The sequence below is a fragment of the Plasmodium malariae genome, assembly GCF_900090045.1.
Source record: "Plasmodium malariae genome assembly, chromosome: 12".
Classification (NCBI taxonomy): Eukaryota; Apicomplexa; class Aconoidasida; order Haemosporida; family Plasmodiidae; genus Plasmodium; species Plasmodium malariae.
Window position 1 is genome coordinate 1222475 of NC_041786.1, and position 18078 is coordinate 1240552.

The 18078-nt window shown below is 21.1% G+C and overlaps 2 protein-coding genes across 2 annotated transcripts; one reads left to right on the forward strand and one right to left on the reverse strand.

Annotated features, from left to right (window-relative positions):
• Positions 1–272: 272 nt before the first annotated feature.
• Positions 273–7565, forward strand: PmUG01_12036500 (conserved Plasmodium protein, unknown function; the record flags this gene model as incomplete). Its single annotated transcript, XM_029006570.1, has 1 exon — positions 273–7565. One exon carries the CDS (start codon positions 273–275, stop codon positions 7563–7565), a length of 7293 nt encoding a protein of 2430 aa, XP_028863046.1.
• An 8660-nt stretch (positions 7566–16225) lies between these two features.
• PmUG01_12036600 (conserved Plasmodium protein, unknown function) lies at positions 16226–17372 on the reverse strand (the record flags this gene model as incomplete). The annotated part of the gene is made up of 5 exons (XM_029006571.1): positions 16226–16339; positions 16476–16546; positions 16828–16844; positions 16953–17053; positions 17271–17372. The coding sequence occupies 5 exons, from the start codon at positions 17370–17372 to the stop codon at positions 16226–16228; spliced, it is 405 nt and encodes a 134-aa protein (XP_028863047.1).
• Between the last annotated feature and the right edge of the window lie 706 nt (positions 17373–18078).

The window sequence follows — 18078 nt, forward strand, 5'->3', positions numbered from 1 at the left end:
TAACAAAGCAAGTAAAAAAGAAAATAATAAAATAGGTAACACATTCATCATTTAGTCATATGACAATATTATGCACAAGATATAGAAGATGTTAATCAAAATGGATAACTATTAAGAATATGTAAATTTCAGTACGTTTTGGTGAATGCACACAACATATACGTTTGTGCTTGTATATATATGTTTGCATATACATGTGTACGTGCATGTACTTGTATATGTGAGCACCCATTTGATGGTATGACGCACACTAATAATAAAACACTGTAACCATGCTTGTTTTAACAGAAAACACATTAGAAAAATTAAATAGCATAAACTATTCGAGAGGTAGCAAGGTACCATATAAAAGAAACAGCCCACAGTTAAAAGTAATTGCAAACAGAATTACTCCGTACTGCAAGGATACATCAAAATACAAAAGGGAAATAATAAAAACACGTAAGTTTTTAAAGGACAGTAATAACACAAAATATAGATTTTTATATGCAAGAAAAAATAGAGTTAGTTCAGAACGTAATAGGAAAACAAAACTTTTTCTTATAAAAAAGAAAAGGAATGCAGTATGTCAATTAGAAAGATTTTCAAAAATTAAAAAGAATAAAAATCAAGTTATAGCAAAAAGAATAAATTATAATGTTATCTTAAAAAATTCTGAACATGAAACAAATTCATTTTTATTACATTTAAAAGGAAAAAAAAAAATATTTCCCAGTAGAAGGAGATCAAAAATAGACTTATTGAATGTTAGAGAAATCACAGGAGACAAACGGAAAGGTATAAACAGAAAACACTTTTATGATTTATACAAATTAAATAATATTTCAAAATTAGAACCAAAAACGAATCATAATATAGACAGTAAAGATATTATATGTAATAAGCAGTTTTATAATAAAAAAAAAAAAATAGGCAAGTTGCAGTATGTTGATAAAATTCAACAAAATGTAGCACTTGATACGACTATTGTATCTAATAGTAAGCATACTAAAGCGTATGTAAATAGGTATAGGTCAAAGGAGACGGTTCTTAATAAATACTGTAAACGAAAATTAACCACTAATAGTTTAATGGATTCAATTATTACTCTATCGAATAAATTACACAAGAAAATCGAAAGAAGAAAAGAAAAAGAAATAGAAAAAGATGGAGAAAAAGAAAAAACAAAACAAAAAAAAAACAATTCTGAATATGAGTACGAACATCAGTTTGAACATGAATATTATAAAAATGTACTGCACTATGCAAATAAAATACTGCATGAGAACTGCTATTCCCGGTGCAACTTCAGTTCCAGCATAAACAAAAACGAAATAAAAAAATTGAAATGCAAATTGAAAAAATACAATGATCTACCAAACTACTATTTTAGAAAACTATTTAAAAATATAGAGTTCAAAAATAAGAAAAATTGTAAAAATGTATGTAATTCTAGAAGTAATATATGTTGCCACCATAGCGACTGTAATATTCACTATAGTGAAAGGAGCAGTACTCGCCGTAGTGTGCAAAGTAGTTTTCATAATGTTTCTCATAGTAGCCTGCGTTGTAGCGATAGCTTTTCCTTGAGTAAACGTATCAACAAGGAAAATAAATGTGCTTGTGATTCCATTAAAGAAAAGGAAGAATTTCCTACAAGTTCAAAAAATATATATCATAAGCATTATTATTCGGATAATTATTTTTCAGTAAAACGTAAAAGGAAAAAAAAAAAGAAAAAGAAAAAGAAAAAGAAGAAAATTCATCCATCTTGCAAATCTTTTAAGAATACACATTTAAGTAAACAAGAGAGTTATAATTTACTCGTAACAAAAACAGGTAATAAAAATATTAAATTTAAACCCATTTTAGGCAGTCAAAAAGTTGGCAGAAGTTGCTCTAAAGAACAATCATTTAAAAAATTGGAAATTATTAATAAAAAGATAAAATCAAAAAAAAAAAAATTTACAAAAATGGAGATGGTGAACCGCGTGTCTTCCCCCGCACATAAGGGAGTAGATCATGTATCTTATAGTTGTAACAGTTACAATAGAAATAGTAGCAGTAGTGCTAGTAGCAATGGTAGTTGTAATAATAAGAGAGTGCGTAACGCAGCTTATAATATGCGTTATTACGATCACTGTAACATTAAAAGTAATTGTACTAATACGTACAATAAAATTAACTGTACTGATAAAAATAAAAATAAAAATAAAAGAGAATTATGTATAACAAATGTTTTAAAAGATGGTACTAATATATTTGATAATGATAAATCATCACATGGTATTAAAAAATTTGGAATTATTTTTGTAGATTGTAAGAAGCATATATCCACAAAGGGGGAATATATCAACGAAAAGTTAAAAAAAAGCAAAATTGTAGGTTATAATACCCGTTTAGGTAAATTCGGTAATGCACAGAAGTTCTCTAATAATAACGAGGTAAAATTTAAACAAAAAAATATAGCAGATAATAAGTGTAGCACCTTGAGCGAAAAAATAGGTAAGTTGGACAGTTTAAACGTTTCTGAATATACAGATAATAAGAGTATAGTTTCACATGTAGCAAACCCTAGTGGTATTAGCAGTGTTAGAAGTAGTAGTCATCATCGTAGTAGTAGTAGTAGTAATACGGACATTAAAAACCTTTCTAAGAGTGTCATTAGGAATTACCATAAATGTTTGATGACTAATTCGAATAACAATAGTGACGTTAAAAATGAGGGGAAAATTGAACATAACAGTGAGGGGAACCATGATAGTTGTAGTAATAGTAGTAGTAGAAATGAAATCAACACAAGTCCTAAGGATATTTTTCCTAATGATACTAGAAATAGTTCCAAAAATAGAAACTGTAATAATACATGTATGCATATATTTAATGAATACAATTTTAACATCAATAATGTTAAAAGAAATGATTCATATATTAACATATCTGAAGAAAATATTAGTAATACAGAGATTATTAATAACAGCACGAATAATAATTACATACGAAGTAGTATCGATAACGATAATTTTAGTAGTGCACATAATTCTTTTAATAGTTATCTTAAAGACAGAAACGAGGAAAACAGTATTATCTGTAGCTTCAATGGTTTATATAATATGTGTAATAATGTTTCTCTTTATAGAATATCATCACAAAATAGTAATGATAAAACTTTAAATGTACACAATACTAAAAATTGTTTTATACGCTTAACTCCTTTGCAGAAGGGCATAAAGATAAAATCCTCAGGCAGCGATAATATAGATTCCCCAAAAGAAGAAGCAGAATACAGAGAACACAAGCTAGTTGCGCACAATAAGCAAATTGCCCTTACTGAACAAATTACGTACAATAAGCATAATACAGAAGGAAATTCCGAATTAGTAATAGGCAGTTTATCCGAATTAAAAAGCCTAAGATCGAGCACAAACTCTTTATCCAGTAGTGAGTTACTTAAAACTCCGATATTGTCAAATATAGAAAATAATAAGCTTTATAATTTTGCTAATATTTTTTCCAAAGATATTAAAGATTTTTGTCTTTTAAAATCAAAACATAAGAGAGAAAAGATATCGAAAAAAACATTCATAATAGAAGAGACTGGAAAGAGACATAGTAATGATATTAAGTTAGTAACACACAATAGTAGTAGGTTTCATAATTTGTTATTGAATAGAGATATAAAAATGAATAAAAATGAACATGATTTTTTAGTTGATGAATGTTTAATGAAATGTTTGAAAGAAAGTACATCAAATTTCAGAACTAATGAAGATTATGAAAGGTATTGTAATGAAGACAAAATATTAAACCCAGATTATATACCCCTAGAATCTAAGAAGCTTGGAGAAAATTTTTTAAAAAATCAGAAAGACAAATTTTCCTTTTTTTCTAATCAAAATCGTCATTATGAAACGAGTGTAAGTATTGCCGAGTGTGGAAATAGCTGTTTTAATAATGATAACAGCATTGGTAATAGTAATAGAAACATGAATAGTAAAAACAATAATAGTGGTAATAAAGGAGGATATGTTTTACATAATAATCCTAAAACAAATTATGGGAATAATATGAAAATTAACATGTACAATAACAATAAGGATTGCATGAATAATATTACTGGTAATTATAATAACAGTAGTAGTTTATACAGTAATAATTATATAAACTCTATAAATAGCGAGTACTATTTGAAGAAGAATAATGAACATCATCATAGCAATGACATTTTTATAAAATATTATGAAAAATATGCTAATAAAGATAGTGATCAATACGAAGAAAAGAAATTAAATTATACGGATTGTTATGATTTTAAAAATCCATCGCTAATAAATGGATTAAGCAGGGAAGATAGTTTCGGCTCAGACGAAGACTTAAAAAATGATGAAAATGACAACCATACAGATAACGGTAATGACTTCGAAAACAGCAACAATGGAAAGAACAATGATAATAATGTTCAGGATAATGATAATGATATCGACCAAGATAAGGAAAATAACAATGGTCACAATGACGACCTGGATAACGACCACGACCACGACAACGACAACGAAATTGGCTTTTTAAAGGACTCGCTAAACTCTTTTGATAATTTAGAGTCTACAGAAAAGAAATATGAAGAAATATTACGAGATTTCAATGGAAAAATTCCATTACTTCACAAAGTGCTGAAACCCTTAACAGTAAAAAATCGATCTAATAACTTTGACATTTGCCTATATTTGTTACAAAAACATGGAGGAGATTTAAACAATGAAGAAAATATATGCATATTGAGGGACAAAGAAATTGTTGAACATAGTGCAATATATGATGCCAAAAAAGGCTGTATAAAAAGTAATATAACTAATGTAACAAATATAAAATTATACCACCCCAAGTGGTATAACAAAAAAAAAATTATCGAGAGATTAAAAGAGCAAAGTTGTTATAATCCCTTCACCATATTTGGATCAGCACCTAGCTTACTAGATTTTGATGAAGTTTTCGATAAAGATGTATATAACAAATTTGTTTCGAGAAATAGTCGTAAATCTCATTCATTATTAAGAATATTAGCTAAACAAAAAGTTATAAGTAATTTAAATGATAAAATAACAGATAAAGAATGGCCGCAAGTACATGCGTATTTAAAAAAAAGATGGAGTAAAGAAACGAATATAGAACTAAATTGGGCATGTGATCCATTATTATATGAAGAGTTAGAATGGTATTTAAGTACAAATAATGAATATCTCAATATGACGGATAAGGTAGCTGATATTGAAGTGTGCTATTGTCCAACCTTAGATCCAAGTTCTTACTATGCATGGAACGACTCAAGAGTTATATACACAAATTTATGTTATAATAAATCAAAGGAAGATATGGACCCTAACAATTCTATAAAAGAGAAATATATGGTAAACAAAAATTCTGAACTAAAAAATAATGATAAGCAAGTTTCCTTTAGGAAAAGAGCAAGTGGATGCGAACATCTCATGTTTCAACAAAATGTTATGAAACAAAAGAAGTTGTCAAAAAGGAAGAAAAAATTATTAAAAAAAAAAAAGAAAAAAATGCTTAAGGAAAAAAATAAAGCATTTACCAATAACAATGATAATGGTAGCAATGCAGGAGGTATCTACAAAGAATCAGCGGATGGGTACGAAAACAATGGAAAAAATAAATATTATCCCCAAATGCATAATGATGATTATACAGCAAATGATCAGTACATGAATGAGTTAAAAGACGATGATAAAGAGAACAATAAAAGCTCCTATTATCCAAACATTTTTTTGACAAAAAATAAGAAAAGTGTTTATCAAAGTAAAAATGATTATGAGGAGGAGGATGTTATTCCGATTATGACTGTAAACACATCACTATATAGAAACAAGTTGGACAATAAATATAACTGTAATAATACTGCATTTGATTATATTAAAAACAAAGACAATACAATAAAATTTTTTGCTTCCCCCAAAAAAATAAAAAAAAAAAACTCCATTAAAAAATCTATTAATAATTCAGATTGTTTCTATTTTTTAAATTCGTCTATGATTAATTCTGATAATATTTATAACAACAATAATTTTAATAGATTCGATTCGAAGGGTTCGATGGATTGCAATAATTCCGCATCTATTTATAATAAAAGTATATTCATTGCAGATAATGTAAGAAATAAGGAAGAAGTAGATTCAAAAAAAAAAATGTTTATTAGCAGCACCAAGGGAAAAAACTTTGACAAAATTTCTCAAAATTTTTGTGGAGATTTGGAATATAATGAAAGTAAGTATAACAAGGATAATATATACGAATTTAAAAGTTCTACAAGTGCATATAATATAAATAAAAAAAATAATTCAAACGACTTTTCTAATAACAGAAACAACTGCAATGATGGTAGTACTTTGGACTATGTCACAAGGAATAATGATAATAATATTACAGGAAATAATAATAATAATAATAATACTTTTAATATGATAATCCCAAGTGATACTACAGAACAGTTTCATATGAACAAAAATAAAAACAATTACGTACATAATAGCAATGCAAAAATGGATATATTTAGCAATATAAAAATGGACGAAACACTATTTTATAAAAGCAATGAAAATGATAGTACCCGCAACAATGCTAGTGGTAGTAGTAATAATCCGTATGGTGATAATAGTAATAACATCAAAGATCATAAAGATCATAGAATAAATATTAAGAATAACAACAATAACAGTAATGATACTGCAAAAGAATTCTTTGGTAAAAGCAATTTCATTGATATAAACTTTTATGATAGAGGACAGATGAAATTTGTCTCGAAGGACTTCAATAATTTACAAAGCGGTGAATTTTGTAGAAATGAATTTGAAAATAATAGAAACTTTCAAACTATGTTAACAAAACCAAATTTCTCCGAACAAAATCAAGATAAAGAAATATATAACATGGAGGAATTAAAAGAAAAATATATAAATGTTTGTAAAGAACAACGTAAAGATGGCGATAATAATAATTATCATTTTTTTGAGTGTAGTTATGAGAAATATAATGATAATAATTATGGTAATGACAATAATAACAGTAAGATGATGGTGGAATATGTTCATCATAATAAAAATGCTGAAGGTTACACTCAAAAGGAAAATAAAAAAAAAAAGAAAAACGAAAATATAACTTACGAGTTTGAGAAAAATAACGAAATTATCATGAAAAATATGGGAGGTCTTATTCCAGATCATAATGTACTAAAGCTAACACAAAAGAACATTGATAGAAAAAATGTGCTAGAAGAAAAAGGTAAAAGTAATACATCTTTATATTCAAAAAAGAAGGATACTGATGTTTCTTTAAGTACTTTTAATTCCAAAAGATTAAGTAACAGCAATATTAGCGTTAATGAAAACAGAAAAATTAGAAGATACACAAAAAAAATGTGTCAAGAAGATGACAACATATCTTTCCAACAATCAGAAAAAAGCAAAGGAAAAAATAATAAGGAAAGTGTTGAAACCCCTTCTAGTCAAACTAGCGAGACTTCAATGTCTAGCGCTTTCAAAATGGCTACATCTGTTTTTAAAAAATTATTTTAGCGATAGGGGTACATCTCTAAAAGGACTAAAAATATGAACATATATATATATATATTATATAAAAAACATATAATAAAAAAACTATTAATACAGTCTGTATTTTTTTTTTTTTTTTTCTTTACATTACAGACTCTATGTATATTTTCTAATAATTAAATGCATGATCAATCCACGCCTATATATAGATATAAAATTGGGAGCATTAGTGGTTTTGCTTATTTATATGTTTTTACTTCACTATATATTAGTTCACCCCTTTTTTTTCTTTGCTGCCCTTTTTCATTTTTTTTTTCTTATTAATATAATTTTTTTGTTTCCTTATTCTGTCTATAAACATTTTTAATTATTAATCATGTATTCTATGATTATGTAAGCACATGTGAAAATTGCTTTATTAATATTTATTAAAAAATGGTATATGTATATTTATATAGAAGTCTTTCTTTCTACCTTTTTTTCTTTTTTTTTCTGTATTATGAATTGGATAGTAAAACGTTTGAAGTATTTCCCTTTAACTTAAATCAGTGTACGATATATTTTGATTTATTAATTCAAAAAGTATATTCTTTATGAAAAATAGTTAAAAAATCTCTTAAAGTCTAAATTTTGATTAATCATAACTGCGGAAAACTGCATTATTTTAAATTACATATATATATATTATATATGTATATATATTTTTTTTTCTAATTATTACCACATAGTTAGCTACATTAGAAAGCTATATAAGATGATATAAGTAAGCATATAGTTACTTAGGACAAAAGAGGAAAAAGAGTAAGTTTGTGACAAATTCATTTTGTTTTATTTTTTTCCTATTCATGTTTGGAAAAAGGTATAAAGTTATACACGTCTTTGTTTCATTGTAAATGTATATTATTTATATTCTTTATCTATTTTACTTTTCACGCAATATTTATATTTTTTATTCTTTTTACCTTTTGCAATATTCTGTTATATAATTTGTGTAGAAATATCATTACGAATAAGAAATTAATAAAACACGTTTCAAATAAGTTTGGAATTTTATATACTTTAAATTATGCAATTTCATGATTTTTTGCAAAAACACAAAACAAATAATTTTCAACTTCAAGATAGAATTAAAACCCTATAAACCATTGCATTTAAATTTGAACATTTTTAAACATCTTGTTTTACTTTTTTAATTTAAGATCCTCAGCATATACATACTATTTTTCCTAAAGGAAAAACTTACAAAAAAGAAATTCCTCATGTTTTTACCTTTAATGGCGTTTACAACACAGTGTTATAACGAAGTATTAAAAAATATCATACTGGAACTTTGCAATACTAATAAATGTATGAACAGTTATATATTTTAAGATATAAGTAAAATAAATAATATCATAATCTACATTTATATTTTACTATAAATTTTATTAAAGAATGGTTTACATAGTATAACATTCAAATAAAGAAAAATCCATAATTTTACCTAAATTTCCAAGACTCATTTTAAATACTCATTCTCTATATATACTACCACCTTCACAATATATAAAAATAAAATGTAAAATTAATATTAGCATATAAAATAAATGTTAAACATAAGATATTAAACTAAAGGAATATATTAGATAATATAACCAAGATAAAATAAATAATACATTAAAATTAAAATAATTATTACATTTTTACATAAAATGAGTATCTTTCAATAGTACATGAAAAAATATCTCTGAAAATGTACATATATTAAGAACATAAATAGAATAAAAAAAATTGTAACACATAAATAAAATTTATTTGAGATATTCTCTTTTTTTATTTTTGTTTATATATAAAATTTTTTTTTTGAATAATATATTTATATATGAACTACGTTAAAATTGCAACCGTAAACTAATAATTTTATTATACCAGACAGAATATTTGGGCAACCAGAAAAAAGAAATAAATGAACATACCTTTCAAAAAAAAAATAACCCTATTAAATGATATAGGTACCAATATATAAAACAAAAATAAATGTGTGTTAGCAGACGAAAATTACATAAATTTAACATCTACTTGGTTAAGTAGTGTTATTTTGTTAATATAAATAATAATGGGAATAATTTAAAATTATTTTATGTAATTCACGAATTGTGTTGTTACTCTTTGAAATTTTTTTTTTACCTTTGATATATGGAATTCAATCTCTTATTTTATGACTTTCTGTGTTCTGTTATATAATTAATTAAGGTACATTCTATAAATAATAAATTTGTATAAGAAAAGGCAAAACGTTGTGCTTCAAATTTTGTTACTAATAAAAATTCTTGGGATAGAAATTTAAATTAAATATACAGTGGTTTTTAAAAAGAAATACAAATACATGTTCTAATTCATATTATGAAATATTCATTTTTCTTATTAATGAATCAGTTATCTAAAAATATGCATTTTTAAACTTCGCCATTTTTTTAATTTTCTTTGAATAATAATAATTTTATAGTGAATTAATGTATATAACAATTTATATATAATATATATAATTTTTTTTTTCTTAATTTATATGGTTTTATTCCAAAGGTTTATATTAAAAAATGAAAGGGTTTTTTACTGTAATACTTTCATTTTGGAATACATTTATGAATTTCTACAAGAAAAATAGTATATAACTTATAATAAAAAAGAAGAATCATAATGTACAATTTAGACAAAAAAATATAAAAGATACAAGATATTTGCTAAATAATGGTACCAATGTATTCCCTTAAAAAATAAGGACATATTTAACGTAAATATTTTGTTATTTTAGCTTTTTCTACAACATTCAAATATTTTTATGAATTGTAAGTAAAACTTTTTTTATAATTATATAATCAGAAAATTTTATAATAATGCAGCATAAAAGGCAAAGGCAAAAATTTCCGAGCAAGATGAAAATATACTTTTTTTGAATTTCAGGCATAATAGCTTTTACTTCAATTATTTTGAAAGGAACAAACAACCTACTAGAAAACTTTATTATAATGATATTAAAAATTATCCTTGCCTTATATAATTAAAAATAATATAAAAATATGACAAATTAGACTCATAATTAAATTGTTCATTAAAATATGTTGTACATTCAAAATTTATTTTTTTAAAAAAAAAGATATGTTAGGTGAAGCTTAAGATAAAATAAATTTTCTGGCTGATAATAAGGATTACGATAAAAGAGTATTTTTAAAGCATTATATAAGCAATATTATCTAAATGACTATTAAATTTGCAATATTTTTGCAGTTTATGTGTATATTACTTCCATTTTATATCCCTTTTTCCAATAATCATTTACGTTCTTCTTAAAAGCTATTTTTTATATGTAAGATATAATGTGCTATTATGAATTATAACATGGGGGAAAAAAGCTTTTCCCAAATGTTACTGTTGATTTTTTATTTCTAGATAGTGAATTACATTAGAAAATATATTTTTAGTCATGAGCCATAGATTATGTTTTGTTGTTTCTTCTTTTCATCGTTAAGGAAAAATATCTGAAATAAAGATGTATGGTAAAAATTATTCGTTTTATTATAACATTTGTAAAATACTAAGGGAAAATGACAATAGAATAGAATATTCCATTTTTTATTCTTAATCAGTTAGTACGTTTCTGTTTCTAAAACTTAATTGGACATATTTCTATATAAGGAATATATATAAAATAAAAAATTATATATAGTACACAAAATTTTTATATTTGTGTATTTTTAGTTTTTTCGTTAGGAGGCATAACTTTAGAAGTATATAACAAAATATGTTTATTATACGAGAACGTTCTTGTTGTACTAATTAAAATTGTCCACTAATATGATGAGTTAAATATATTCACTCTGTATAATAAAGTATAGCCTGAAATTTAAAGTTATTTAATTCTAACGGTGAAAAATATACAACTGCATTCTTATGTTTATTATTGATACATGCAATTTTTTAAGGAGAATTAACAACTTCACAAAAGAGAAAAATGTAACGCATTGAATTAAAATAAAAAATGATATTGTAAAAAATTTATATAATTCCATATGTTATACAACCTATTTCTAGTATTTCTAAACTGTAAGAATCGGGAATAATTTATATTCCCTCAATATTGCAGCTTTATCCTAATAAATAATGTTTAACAAAAAATAAATTCAGAGTTTTTTGCTATGTAACATACCCAATGTCACATTCTTGTAAAAACAAGCAACATAATAAGTATATCTGCAAAAACAGTATTAGAGAAAAAAGGATAAAATAAAAAAATTTGCAAATTTAATCTTATTACAGTTATATAAAGCTACTACAAAAATTTCCTCTATATATTTTTCATGATTCTATTATATTTCATAAGTATTTATTTCGTTTAATTTCTAAGTGTGTTAAATTATAATATCATTTGTATATACTTCATTAATAATTCCTAAAAGATATTTTTCTAAAAGTAAAATAACATTCTATACAAAATTCCAGAAACACTCAACAACAGCTATGTTTACGTTTAGTTGAAATAATAAAAATATATATATATATATATTTTTCATAGATTAAAATACAAAAATGAATTTGAATAAAATACACAATTATAAGGAAATAATATAAAAAACACATCCCCTTTTAATATAATAATTTAATAAATAATAAAATTATAATTAAATATTATATATATAAAATATATGTATTAAAACAAATAATAAAATTATAATTAAATATTATATAAATAAAATATATCTATTAAAACAAATAATTAAATATATATATTAAATAAATTGATTAATTATATATTTAATAAATTAATTAAATATTATATAAATAAAATATATGTATTAAAATAAATAATTAAATATATATATTAAATAAATTGATTAATTATATATTTAATAAATTAATTAAATATTATATAAATAAAATATATGTATTAAAATAAATAATTAAATATATATATTAAATAAATTGATTAATTATATATTTAATAAATTAATTAAATATTATATAAATAAAATATATGTATTAAAATAAATAATTAAATATATATATTAAATAAATTGATTAATTATATATTTAATAAATTAATTAAATAAATATATAAAATAAATTAATTAAATAAATACATAAAGTGAATAAATTAAACAAATAGTTAAATATGCATATTAAACAAATTAATTAAATATATAAAATAAATTAATTAAATAAATAGTTAAATATATATATTAAAGAAATTAATTAAATATATATAATAAATTAATTTAGTAAATATATTTAAATAAATAATATATATATTTTTATGAATATATAATTAAATTAACAATTTTAAATAAACAATTAAATTAGAGTAAATGCTTAATTTATATATATTAAATAATTTAATTGAATAAATACTTTAAAATAGGTAATTAAATTTAAATATATATATTAAATATATTAATTAAATACATATTTTAAAGTTAAAAGATTAAATAACTAATATAATTATTAATGTAATAAGTAAATTTATATAATTATTTTAATGTAATAAATATATTATTTCAATAAGATTGCATTAATTTAATATTAATAAATGGTAATATTAATGTATAATATACATATAATAATAGTTTTAATTAATTATTTTAAAAAAATAATAATAAAAGTTAACAAATTAATTATTTTTGAAATTAAAGTTTTGAATAAATACAAAAGAAAATTAACCATGTATATATTTCTAATATTATTTATATTTTTAATAATAATATAATGTATTATTTATTTTATATATTATTTTTATTATATAATGTATTAAGTATTGCTAAATTATTTTAAGATATAATATTAAATTAATTAATTAACATATTTTTTTTTTTATCATATTATTTTAATACGAACTAATTATATTAAATTATTAAATTTATTTTATTATTATTATAATAACTAAATTATATTGTAAAAATATAAATTATAACGGGTATATTATTTAATTATTAATAAAATATGTGTGCTATTTTTTATTTAAATTAATTATTTATTTTTGATAACTATGTACTTTATAAATAATTTGATTATATATTTATGATTATTAATTTAATATTCCTTTGCAATGAAATTACTAATAATTTGTTTTAATATTATTGTATTAAATTAATTTATTATATTAAAATATTTATTTTATTATAATATATAAATAATCTTAATATAATTTAAATATTTTAATTTTATTATATTAAATAATATATATTTTTTTTACTTTTAATTAATATTTATTTTAATTAAATATAAATAATTATATATTTTCTTATAATTTAATAATATAAAATAACATTTTATACAAAAAAAAAAATATTATATGTATAATTTAATTAAAATAATTTATTTGTTATTATTTTTTAATTAAATTAACGCATTTTAATTACTAAATATATTTTTATTTATGCATTTATTTAATAATATATATTTTTTTTTTTCATTAATATTAAATTAAATATTTTATTTTATTTATTAATTTTATAAATAATTACTTAATATTAAGTAAAATTTTATTTAAGTAAATTTACTATATTAATCAATTATTTTAATATTAATTAATTATAATTAATTTTAATTTTGTTAATTATTTTTATATGCTATAGTATTTATTAATTTATTAAATTATTATTTTATTATTATTATTTAACTGTTTTATTAATAAATTTATGAACATAATTATTTATTAAATATTTTATGAATTAATTAATTTATATATTATTAATTTATTTATAAGTGTATATATTTGTTAATTCATATAATTATAATATATTAATTTATTTATTTTATGTATAATTCCATACTATTTATTTTTAATATATTATTTTTTAATTAATTTATTTTATATGCTATTCATTAATATGTTTATTTAACATAATAATTTTTTAATTAGAATATAATTTATGATTGTAGTATTGTTTATTAAAGTAATATATTCGTTTATAATTAATTAAATTATTTTATTTGTGTATTTAATGTTATTTAGTGAAACTTAAATAATTACATATATTTATAATTTAATTAATTAAATTATTGTATTTGTTTAATATATTTATTTTATTAAATTTATCATCATAATTTTATTATATATTTATTATATGTAACTTGAAGATAATTTTTTCTTTAATAAAATTTTAATCATATATACATCAATTATTTTTATAGGTCTTTCATTTAAGAAATTTATTATTTTATGCAATTTTATATTTCTTTTTCGATGAAATGTATTTATCATAAATATCCATAAATCAATTTTAAAAACGTGTAGTTGCTATAATAGAAGAGATATATGTACTATATAAAATGCAATAGTTTCCGATAGTAAATAGTTGTTATTAGTCATATAGTGTAAATAGAACTTATTCATAAAAAAAAAAACTGTTTTATAGCAAACAAAACTTTTGGATAATATGAAATATGGGTATAACATTTTTTATATAATTTATATATTTTTTGACTATTAAATTTGAAAGCAAAGTATGTTTTTATTTGTAGGCTTTCTTATACATAAATTGTTTTTATGAAAACATGTGAATAACTTTCTGCAGTTACACATAAATATTGTTTTCTTAATCAAAATTAAGGAAAAAAGAATATTTATATTTCATTTTGTCTTTTAATTATATTGATAAGGTCATTTCTTTACCTTTGTTGTTAGATGTTTATAAAATAATATAAATATATTTTATTTATTATATATTATATTAAAATATATGTAGTGAATTATAATCTTGTTTGTTCTATATTGTTTATATATATTGCAAAGTAATCTTAAGAGATTTAATCTAACCAAAGAATCGCAAAATTATTTCTTTTTTAAATGATTCAAAATAATATTACTTCCCAAAACGCAATTTTTTACACGCATATAATTCATGAAAGAACAAAATTGTTAATGCTGTTAGTTAATAAAAATTACATATATTTAATGAAACATCTTCTAAGATATTAGGAATTTTTTTTTCATTGAAGGAGGATATAAAATATTTTTTCCTGTTCTGTTTTGAGCTTCATTTTTGGAACATAGTACATCAAAAATGAAAATACAAAATTTAATAGAATCATTTGTGTCTTAAACTGAAAATTTTTGTTGATTTTGAGTAACCAAATAAATTAAGCTTATTACGTCGTTATGGGACATTTAAACATGTATAAATTAATATTTTTATATAATATGAAGTTATTTTAATAACAATTGAAGTTTTATAGGTGGATAAATTATACATTGTATGTATCTATGTAATTTACAAGATTAGAAAAGAATTATTATTATGAGAAAGTGTAATATGAGGTAATCGTTTGCATGATGTTTAGCTGTAAATTTGCTCAATGTAAGTTCATTAAAACATATTTATTAAATGTCGTGCGGAAAAAAATACACAAACTGTTATAAAAATTCCTCAGGTAAGAAATTAGTAAAATACATAGTTTTTCATAAAGATATGCAGATTCATAAAAAAGTTAAAGTTAACCATTACATAAAATTTCTTTTTTAATAAGTGTTTGTAAATAGTATTATTTGAATTTTCTTTAAAATGAAACAAAAATTTATTAGATGGGAAAACGTATCCAACAAATAAAATAATGAAAAATATAAATTAAATATATAATAGAATTTCTAATGTATACTAAATATGTAACAGTAAAAAAAGAATGTAATACATTAATTTTTAAAAAAGATATTTTTAATAAACGTTATTTTCTGTTATTTTATTGTTTTTATTTTTGTTTCTGTATTCTTCTACAATGTATTCACTTAGTAATAAGATTGGGTTGACATTTACATATTTCTTCAAAACCTAAAAGACGAAAAGATAAATCAAGCTATATATTTCATGGAATATAAATATATTAAAAAACCTGTAAATTCACTTAAACTAAGAAACATTTATGGATCAATAGAACAAATTAAAATAAAAACAAAATATAAATTACTTCTTGCTGGATTTCAAGCAGTTCTGTAGAACCTACTTTTAACTTATCAGTGGTAAAAATGTCTGTTTGTTCTATTTATTTAAAAAAAAAAAATATTTATTTTGTTATCATATTTATATATCATTTAATATAACTTAGAATAATTTAAATATTTTATATATCTTATGTAATGTGAAGCCAATATAATTATTAAAAAGTCTATTTTTTACAAAAATTTAGATAGGTAAAAACAAAATAAAATATATCATATCACGATACATTCGCATAATTTTAATGAACTACAAAAAAATATAACGGGCCTATCTATATTGTTAATTAAGAAGTATATGTAAATACATTTTTTTCCCTTTACCTACGTCGGTGTCACCCCTAAAAAGGCTCAAAAAAAAAAAAAAAAACATATATATATATTTACCATAATAGTTATTAATATCTCGATGAATAAAATCCAAAGATGTGCAAATATATATGTATCACCTTTCACCGTGTAAATTGGTTAATAGTTCCTTTTCATTATTATCATAAAATATATTGAAGTATTTATGTTTCTCTTTTTGATTATTTACTAATCTAACTAACTAAAATGATTATGTAGAAAAAAAAATGTAAATTGTCTAAGAATGTAATTCTTTAAGATTTTCATTCACAAATTCTCTTATTAATAATCTTATTAATACTTTTTCTAGTGCCTATAAAAATGGCAAATAATAAATTAAAATCATTTCATATAAAAAATAGTAAAAGAAAATTGGACATTTTTGTATGTCCTTTTATGCACTATATTGTTAATATTACAGGTAATAAATATGGGAAAATGGTATCTCTGATGTACTTGGAATTCTCATCATCGAATACATCTTTTCCATATAAAATATTAACAAAATTATCAAAATTCATTTGTATATAATGTAAAAAAATAATAGTTTAATTTATTGGATAATGTGAAAAAATAAAAAAAAAGTTCTGGTGTCCTCATATAATAAAATGTAGAAAAAGTAAAAATAAATTTATTATAGAGAGTAATTTATTGAACGAAAATTAAGATGCGAGAATAATAATTAAGATATTTTTTAACTATGTAGTGTATATGGAAAATGGTGTAAATGGAAGAATTTTATGAAATTGTGCTCTACAAAAAAATTAATATATAAATTTTATTAAGAAAAATGAGAAATATAATAAGTTTTACTTGCTATATTTAAAAAAAAAAAAAAAACTTTTATTTAGGAATTATAAATAATAAATAATATGCACATGACACAGCTTTGGATAAATACTGTTTACGCATTTTTTTCTGCGTAATTACTTAAATAGAATTAAAATTGCTTTCAATAAAAATATAATTTGTAGCAATTAAAATGTATTATAAAATAACTATTCAAGATTAATAGAAGCTTTCGAAATTATTTAATGATGAAATTGCATAATCCTAAAAAAAAAATTAAAGACAAACAAAATTATATCATAAAGAAAGAAAATGCTACGCGATGTAAAAAATAGGAATACTGAAAACTTATTTTTAATATATAATATTAATTTATTTTATAAAAATACTATTAATGGAAAATGACAGTATTATATAATTCTTCAAATAATTTTTCTA